Source organism: Vigna unguiculata, chromosome 5, assembly GCF_037176805.1.
Source record: "Vigna unguiculata cultivar grain cowpea cultivar isolate G323 ecotype 2 chromosome 5, ASM3717680v1, whole genome shotgun sequence".
NCBI classification, from domain to species: Eukaryota; Viridiplantae; Streptophyta; class Magnoliopsida; order Fabales; family Fabaceae; genus Vigna; species Vigna unguiculata.
Window position 1 is genome coordinate 19,807,368 of NC_140796.1, and position 10,084 is coordinate 19,817,451.

The following is a 10,084-nucleotide window of genomic DNA, read 5'->3' on the forward strand; positions in this document are numbered from 1 at the left end:
ACTACGAAATAACTTATTTTTAAATGTATTATATATTATCTATCTATTATCTTTTAAAATATGAGAAAAACAAAATACTATAAAATTTACTTTGTTGAAAAGTGCGTCGAAAGTTAGTCATTTGATTATGTTAACTTTGCTTTTTATTCATGTAGACAAAGATTGATTAAAAGATTTTAATGATGATAAAGATGCTGAAGAAAACACTTGAAGATATTGAAGACAATATAGTTTATGTTTAAAGATTTTTATTGTAATAGACTTAAACTTTTTCTAGTTAGGTGCAAAATTGTTAGAACAACAGCCAGCTCGCAACTCCTCTAAGAAAATAGGCGAGCTCAATATGATGTTAAAGCTAGAAACATCATATCATCTGCTCTCACTCTTTATGAGTTCTACAGAATTTTTGTTTGCACTAATGCACGCGAGATGTGGGAAATCCTTCGAGTAACTCATGAAGGAACTGATGATGTCAAACGGGCTAGAAAGAACACCTTGATTCAAGAATATGAAATGTTTCGCATGCAGCAGGGAGAAACCATCTATGATGTGCAGAAGCGGTTCACACACATCGTCAACCATCTTAGTGGGCTAGGTAAAACCTTTGATATTGATGAACTTAACATGAAAATTCTTAAATCCTTGAATAGGACTTGGCAGCCCAAGGTGACGGCCATCACGGAGTCACAGAATCTTGCAACAATGACCATGGCGACTCTCTTTGGAAAACTGAGAGAGCACGAGCTTCAACTGGGAAGATTGAATGATGAAGAAGATCAAGGAAGAAAGAAGAATATTGCTTTCAAAACTGAAGTTGTCAAAGGAAAGAAGCAAAAAGAGGAGGAAGATTATGATGATGATGAGAATCTTAGTCTTATGATAAAGAAGTTCACAAAGTTCATGAAGGCCAAAGGCATAAATCAATTCAAAAGCAATAAGAAGGAGAATCAAGGATCCTACTCAAACTTTAAATGTTATGGATGTGGAGAAACTGGTCATGTAAAAGCAGACTGCCCAAATTCAAAAAGGAGTGATGAAAAGAAAAGCAAGAAATATTATAAGAAAAAGGCATACATAGCGTGGGAAGATAATGCCTCAAGTTCATCCAACTTTGAAGGATCCGATGAGGAAGAAGCAAACTTTTGCTTAATGATCACTCTAACAGAGAAGTAAACTAGATATTGCTCACAAAAAAATTAAAAAGTGATTTTAAAGAATTACAGAGGAATTTTGAAAAAAACTCTTGAAGAAGAAAATGCTTTAAAAAATAAAATCTTAAGTTTGGAAAATAGAGAAATTGAGACAGTTGAATGTGCATCTTTCAAAAGTTATATGTTTGATTTAATGATTTTAGAAAATCAACTTAAAAATGCTTTAGAAAATAAATCTTTTGAAAAACATGTTTGTGAGAAAAAGAATTTAAGTAGAAACAAATATGTTCCTAAAAATAAAATCAAAAAGACTCGTAGAGTGTGGGTAGAAAAAGGAATTGCTCACTTTAAAAATACTTGTATAGCTACTTGTTTTTATTGCATGAAAAAGGGGCATACATCAAATAAATGCAATATTAAACATTATGATGTTCCAATGGGAAGTATACTTGGATGCCTATTGTTAGATAATTAGTATATCTCTCTAACCCCAAGGACTCAATAAAGTTAATGGGGACCTAAAGAAATTATTTTTCTTATTTTGTAGTTAACTTCCAAATCTAGAAAACCAATGTGGTACCTTGACAGTGGATGCTCAAGACACATGACGGGTGATAAAAGGAAAATCAAGAATCTCAAAAGAAAGGATCAAGGATTTGTTACATATGGAGATAACAATAAAGGGAAAATAATTGGAACTGGAGATGTTGGTGGAGGGGATACCTTGGAAATCAAGGATGTGCTACTTGTAGAAGCACTGAAGCACAATCTCCTCAGTATCAGTCAGCTATGCGATAAAGGTCTCAAAGTTATCTTTGAAAGTGATTACTGCACTATCCATCAAAAGAATTCTAAGGAAATTTCTCTGAAAGGTATGAGACATAAAAATATCTATTTAATTGATCTTGATTATGCATCATCTAGTAATATAACATGTCTTGTTGCAAAAGAAGAAAATCCTTGGTTATGGCATAAAAGGGCTGCTCATATTCACATGAAACAATTGAATAAGTTGATTTCTAATGATTTAGTAACTGGTTTACCAAAAATAAAATTTGAAAAAGATAAAATATGTGTTGCTTGTCAAAAAGGAAAACAAGTAAGATCATCCTTTCATTCAAAAAATATTTTATCTACTTCAAAGCCATTAGAGCTTTTGCATATGGATTTATTTGGTCCCTCTAGGATTAAGAGTTATGGAGGAAATTATAATGCTCTTGTTATTGTGGATGACTACTCTAGGTTTACTTGGACATTCTTTCTTACTTTAAAAAGTGAAGCTTTTAAAGCATTTAAAAAAATTGCAAAATTAGTTCAAAATGAAAAAGATTTGAAAATTAAGATTATAAGAAGTGATCATGGTAGGGAATTTCAAAATGAGTCATTTGAAAATTTTTGTGATGAAAATGGAGTTTTTCATAACTTCTCCGCACCTAGGACACCTCAACAAAATGGAGTTGTAGAAAGGAAAAATAGGTCCTTAGAGGAACTAGCTAGAACAATCCTAATTGAACATAATGTTCCTAAGTATTTTTGGGTTGATGCTGTGAGTATTGCATATTATGTTTTAAATAGAATGCTTATTAGACCTATTTTAAAAATTACTCTGTATGAATTATTTAAAGGTAGAAAGCCAAATGTTGCCTATCTTAAAATTTTTGGATGCACATGTTTTGTATTAAATAATGAAAAAGAAAATTTAGGAAAATTTGATTCTAAAGCTGATGAGGAAATATTTCTAGGATATTCTCTCACGAGTAAAGCATATAGAGTTTTTAATCGAAGAACTTTGAATGTTGAAGAATCCATGCATGTTGTCTTTGATGAAGTTGTAGACCTTGAGGAGAACCATCTTGAGTCAAATAAGCAAATTACATGTGATGAAGAATATATTCAGGAGGCCCTTGATGAAATGTATTTAAATGAGAATCCACCTCCTCAATCTGAAGATCATGAAAAGTGTTAGAAGTCACTAAGAGGACTATCTCTAGACAATATCATTAGTGATATTTCAAAAGGGGTAATCACTAGAAATATGAATAATTTATGTATGAATGTTGCCTTTGTTTCACAGATTGAACCAAAGAATGTTCAAGAAGTTCTTCAAGATGATCAATGGTGCATTGCAATGCAAGAGGAGCTCAATCAATTTCAAAGAAATAAAGTATGGGAGTTGATTCCAAGAGATGAATCACTTCAAGTGATTGGCACAAGATGGGTTTTCAGAAATAAGATGGATGAGGATGGAAATATTAGTAAGAATAAAGCTAGGCTTGTGGAAAAGGGATATCGACAAAAAGAAAGTATAGACTATGATGAAACATATGCCCCTCTTGCAAGGTTAGAAGTTATACACTTACTTCTTGCTTATGCTTCTATTATGAAATTTAAATTATATCAAATGGATGTCAAAAGTGCCTTTCTAAATGGTTTTATCAAAGAAGATGTGTACGTTGAACAACCTCCTGGTTTTGAGGATTATAAATTTCCAAATCACATTTATAAATTGAAAAAGGCACTTTATGGTTTAAAGCAAGCACCTAGATCTTGGTATGAACGCTTAAGCACATTTTTGCTCGAAAATGATTTTGAAAGAGGTAAAATAGACTCAACTCTGTTTATTAAAAGGGTAGGTGAACACATTTTATTGGTTCAAGTTTATGTTGATGATATAATTTTTGGATCAACTAATAAATCTCTATGTGAAGGTTTTGCAAGCATAATGCAGGGTGAGTTTGAAATGTCAATGATGGGAGAATTAACCTTCTTCCTTGGTTTGCAAATTAAACAAATGGAAGAAGGGACATTATGTAACATCCCGACCGGATATTACGGGTTTAAAATATAATATAAAATAAGAAAATAAAATCACATTTATTATACATCTATTTCCCAAAAACATGGGAATTTCAAAGAATTTATTTCATAATAAAGATAACTCTAAGTTCAAATCTTCTCAAAATTCAATAAAATACCGAAACAATCTCATAATAGATTACATCTTTATTCCAAAACCATAAATGATAAAACTCTATAAAATTGTTCCCATGAGTTTTCCCCGCTCCGCTGCTAAGCCTCACCAGATCCACCTGCAACATCATCTGCTCCCGTGTACCGCGTACACGATCATCGCCAAACACAAGCAGATAGGGTGAGCTAAGAAAATAAACATATATATATGGCACACATATACCAATCACACAATCACACCAAAGGAATTCCATCATTTGATATCACATCACATGGCCACCACCATGTTATTCGTGTTCTACATCTTCTAGTGAGTACCTCAAGGTGTCTTGCTGCCATACCTATCGGCCACAACCGATAGAGCACGTGCGGGAAACCATGCTACGGATCATACACCGTAACGCTAGGTGGAGTTCCCATATACGAACATAATTTATAACGTCCCAAGACTACCAAACTCATCAATCAACTACTGAGGAGGGCAATCTATCTGGACCCATCCATACTGGCCACAACCAGCACACTCACACCGGCAACACTCGCCAACCCGAGCTCAACTCAAGGGTTCCTCGTGTTCATCCGCCATCCCGAGCTCAACTCGAGGGATGCCATTCTGAGCTCAACTCGAGGAATGCCACGTGCTTAACCCCTATCCCGAGCTCAACTCAAGGGATACGTTCCGAGCTCAACTCAAGGAACACCAGCAAGCCGACCTTTAAGATATCCTAGAAGCCTTGTAGATCACACACATCATAGCAAGCATAACACCAATCTGATACAGCAAAATCGCCTGGCGGGGAACACGTACCGCTAGGCACTACCGCTTCCAGATTACCTGGCGGGGGACACGTACCGCGAGTCGCTACATCAGTACTTGCACATTACTGGTTTTAGTTCAGGTTCAAGCACCCTTCACATAGGTTGCTCTCATTTACTCTCATTAGAGAGTACCCCTACTGAAAGGCATTGTCATCTATAATGTTCTAGACCTTATAGCACCTCACATGTGCCTTCATCCCCTAGTCATATAGACAATCCCAAGCATGCTCAAACAAAATATATGCAGCAACACTCTAACAATTTTAAGCACATGATCTTATGCACCAATGCAATTTAATATTGACACCCATGCCTTCAGCAAACCAATTCTCCACATGTGACTAATCCAAAGAAACATTCAAATTGATAGAGACATACCACATAACCTAATCATGCTTCATTAGAAGTTAATTGAACTTATCAAGAGGTTATTCATGCATTTTAACGACTCCAAAATCAGCAATATTGAGTAACGTATATCTCTAGATACTGAGCTCCAAATCCAATCTCCACCGTTCAAAGCCGAGAACCACATGTTATGAACCACTTGTCAAAATTTCACTTAAATCGGACGGTTAACGAACCGGGAAATGTAGTTTTACAAAAACTGCGCGAACCAAAAAAATATGGTGGCGCCTAGCGCCCAGAAGTGAGGATGTGGCGCCTGGCGGGACTAAAATACCGCCCGACGATTCCTTTTGCGCGAAAAGTACGAAAAACATCGTTTTTCGTGAACAGAACCCACACACCTCTATGGCATGGCGCCTGGCGGCCAATTGGGTGTCGCCAGGCGGTTCCTGCTGTTCCAGGAACCCAGAAATCCTCCCCTTGCACTTGCGAAGCCCCCAACACTCCTTGGTCTTCCTCCATTGCAGATTTCACCAAATCCTTACTTGAATTCATTTTCAGTTATAAAGATTCTCATCTCAAACCCATTCATTCGCTCTTTCCAGTACAATTGAACCATCAATTTGCTTAGAACATTAAGAACCCAATTTTCAACCCTAACATCATCTTCCCACTGTTCCATTAAATTTAGCTTGCAATCACTCGAAACCCAATAATATTAAATATCAAATCCTCACTGAACGATCCAGTCTAACTCTCCCTTCGATCAGAATCATCTCAAATTACGCAAAACACCAAAATCGTGCCAAAAGTGGTTTGTATCGCCTGGCGGTTGCTCATCACCGCTAGGCAGTTCAACAAAAACCCAGAAAATCTGGGTTGTAGTCATGTGTCGCCTGGCGGTCAGGGATGTGCCGCTAGGCGGTTCCTCTTCACGGACCCAAAAATAAGCACAAACTGATACGTCGCCTGGCGGTGGTTCATCTTCCCACTGTTCCATTAAATTTAGCTTGCAATCACTCGAAACCCAATAACATTAAATATCAAATCCTCACTGAACGATCCAGTCTAACTCTCCCTTCGATCAGAATCATCTCAAATTACGCAAAACACCAAAATCGTGCCAAAAGTGGTTTGTATCGCCTGGCGGTTGGTCATCACCGCTAGGCAGTTCAACAAAAACCCAGAAAATTTGGGTTGTAGCCATGTGTCGCCTGGCGGTCAGGGATGTGCCGCCAGGCGGTTCCTCTTCACGGACCCAAAAATAAGCACAAACTGATACGTCGCTTGGCGGTGGTTCATCACCCGCCAGGCGATTTCTGGAAAAATTCCAGAAACTCGAATTTCAGTGTAAGCAAAGGGAGATCATACACGTACATGATATAATACATACAGATATGCATAAAAATATAAATAGACGTGGTTCAACTCCCCTAACCTGGTTTCCTTAGCTTATTTTGAAATTGTTGTGAGTTCCCCCTTGATCACCAATAATCCTCCTTTGATTCTATCTCTTTGTAGCTCCTTTCCTCACTCAATCCTCAACAAACTCTTAACTTTCATTCTCCTCTCCCTATACAACAATAACAAATGCAGAAACCTCTTCTCTCACCTAAAATTTCCCTTATAATAGTGCCTTAATGATGAATTAATGTGCTAAAACGAAAATGGCATTTAAAAGTGGTATAAGTGTTATTCAATGGTTCATAACACATCTAGTTTTCAGCCACCCTTGGCTGCTCCTTAGCCAATTGGGGTTTCCATGCCCTTTCACCTTCATGCCAAAGGAAATTTTGACAAAAAAAGAGTTTTGTTTGGGGTTTACTAAGGTTCAAACCCACATCAAACCAATTTATCAAATCAAAGCACAACCATTTAACCAATTCATGTTTTATGATGATTAATATAATTCTATGATTATATTATCCCTCAACATGTTCTAGCATATTATTATTAAAAACAATAATAATTAAATAACACACAAACGACATACATAGGACTTGAACCCAAGTCCTCTCACACAATAAAGTACTCTCGACCACTTGAGCTAGCACTTTTCCATGTTATAACAATCCGCATTAATTGCCTTAAAGGCTCATACTACTTGCATTTATTAAATAATTATTTACTTAATTATTTAAATTTCTCGGGTCTTACATTCCCCCCACCTTAAAGGATTTTTGTCCTCGAAAATTGGACTTACCAGGGAACAATTGCGGATAGGATTGCCTCGTCCCAAAGGACTTTCACAGTCTGGATCTCCTTCTCTCTGAGTTGCTTGACTTGAGAATCCAAGATTCTCATTAATCCAACTCCTACTATTTGATCCTCACGTACCTGAACGTCGTCTTTTTTTATATCTTACTGCAAGTAGACCTGATATTATGCAATATGTATGTGTTTGTGCTAGATATCAAGTTAGTCCTAAGGAATCACATCTTATAGCAATAAAAAGAATTTTAAAATATCTTAAAGGAATTATATCTTTTGGACTTTGGTATCCTTATGGGGCCTCACTTAGTTTAATAGGGTACTCTGATGCTGATTATGGTGGCTACAAAATAGATAGAAAAAGTACTAGTGGTACTTGTCACCTCTTAGGAAGCTCATTAGTTTCTTGGCACTCCAAGAAACAAGCTTGTGTGGCTTTGTCAACTACAAAGGCTGAATACATAGCTGCTGGAAATTATTGTGCTCAAATTCTTTGGAAGAAACAACAGTTAGAAGATTATAATATTTTTCTAAATCTACCTTTGAAATGTGATAATACCAGTGCTATTAATTTAACCAAAAATCCCATCATGCACTCTAGGACAAAACACATTGAAATTAGACATCATTTTTTAAGGGATCACATAAGTAAAGGCAATTGTGAGATAGAATATGTAGATACCAATCACCAATTAGCTGATATTTTTACCAAAACTTTAGCCAAAGATAGATTTTATGAACTTAGAAGGGATCTGGAAATTTTAGAAGTGTCTTAAAATTGCACCAAATTGAACAAAAATGCACAAATTCGCACTTTATAAATATTTTTTTAGAAAAACAGTGTTAATAATCGATTACCAAATGGTAATCGATTACCAGGTCCTCTTTCTATTTTTGGGTTCTTAGATTATGAACAAATAATCGATTACCACTTACAGTAATCGATTACCAAACTTCTCTGAACATTTTATTTTCCAGATTATGAGAAAATAATCGATTACCACTTATGGTAATCGATTACCCACCTTCGTTACCCCATCTTGGACTCTGCAATATGAGCAAATAATCGATTACCACATTTGGTAATCAATTATCCTTCATTGTTGCGCGTTAACCTTTCCTCAATTAGTCGTTGTAACAACGAGATTCTCCATCAAATCACCAAATCAAACCGTTTTTCCCACTCTCAGTTAAAAAATCCTTCTATCTGAAATCACTATTCACTCACAAACATCTAAAATAACTTTTCCCTTTTCCAAAACCCTAAAACCCTAAAACCCCTTTTCTGCAAATCAATGGCAGAACGACGCAGGAAGATTCCCACTCGTCGACGAGGTGCTCAACCTTCATTCTTTGTTGATCTTCCTCCAAGGGATGCCTCCATTGATGGCTGGATCTCTGATGAAAGTAGACGCCCAGAGTTTCTCACCCTCTTCAAAGAAAAACCACTATAAACGCCCAAGTTCATCAATAATAGTTGGTTCTGAAACCAAGGATTCTCCTTCCCTGATCTTTTCAAAGAAAAAGGCATTCGATTCTTCACAGAAATGCAAGGTGTTTTACTATCCCGATCTTGTTCGCGTTTTCCATTACAACCTCAAATTTAGGGGAAACATTGGGTATACAAAAGTCAAGGGAGTAGAGATCATTCTTGATGATGATATCTGGACCAATGTAGCACGAATTCCTCCTTCTGCTGACCGCACATCCATCTTGTCTACTCACATCGATGGATTCAATAGAATTCTTACATACCAGTCTCTTTTACGGCAGCCTGATTTGCACATCAGCAAAAAGTTATTGGCTGGCCCTCTCACAATTGAGGCAAGGTTGTTGCACTGTCTCACTGTCTAGATTTTTTGCCCACGTGGCACCAATCATGCTCAATGCAGTGAAGCCGACCTACTGATCATTTATCGTTTAATGAATCATATTATGATTGGTTGGTCAATGTTGTTTATGGAGACTATGCTTAAGGCAAGGAAGCTTACCCAATATCCTCTTCCATATTCTCTTCTCATATCTCGCATTTGTGAGTACAAACAGGTTCCAACCGAGGGGGAACTCTGTCAAAGCACCTCACCTTCAAATGAAATCTCTAACTCTTCCCTCAGGCAAATGAAGATTGTGCAATTTGGAGGTGGATATGTTCATAAAGATGATGTTCCTAACTATGAAGATGATGAAGGAACTCCCTCCCCAGATCCTATCCCTCCTCAAACCAATGTTGGTTCTTCAAGCAATGCTGCAACAGGATCCTCCATCTCCTTAGAAGACCATATTCTTGGCTTAAATCAAAGACTTGAAGACTTCTTTCTTCTATCTACATCTCGCCATGAAGAAGTCCTTAGGTCCATTGGAGAAGTCAATACTAGACTTTCCAATTTAGAAACAAAATTTGATGCATTCACTCATGATGATGACATGAGTGAAGAATTTTAGGAGATCGAGTTGTCTAATTTAATGTTATTGCTTCTTGTGTAATGACTTTCTCTTTGAAATAACAAATTCTCTATGTTATATTTGTCTGGTGTTTTTTTTTCTTACCCTCCTTCATGACCCCTTTTTATCTTCTGATCAAAATA

The 10,084-nt window shown here is 36.6% G+C and overlaps 1 protein-coding gene across 1 annotated transcript; it reads left to right on the forward strand.

The window, feature by feature from the left end:
- Positions 1-429: 429 nt before the first annotated feature.
- Positions 430-3,884, forward strand: LOC146886192 (uncharacterized). The gene is made up of 5 exons (XM_085673330.1): positions 430-1,169; positions 1,293-1,314; positions 1,699-2,181; positions 3,226-3,701; positions 3,860-3,884. The coding sequence occupies exons 1-5, from the start codon at positions 430-432 to the stop codon at positions 3,882-3,884; spliced, it is 1,746 nt and encodes a 581-aa protein (XP_085529456.1).
- Positions 3,885-10,084: the final 6,200 nt, after the last annotated feature.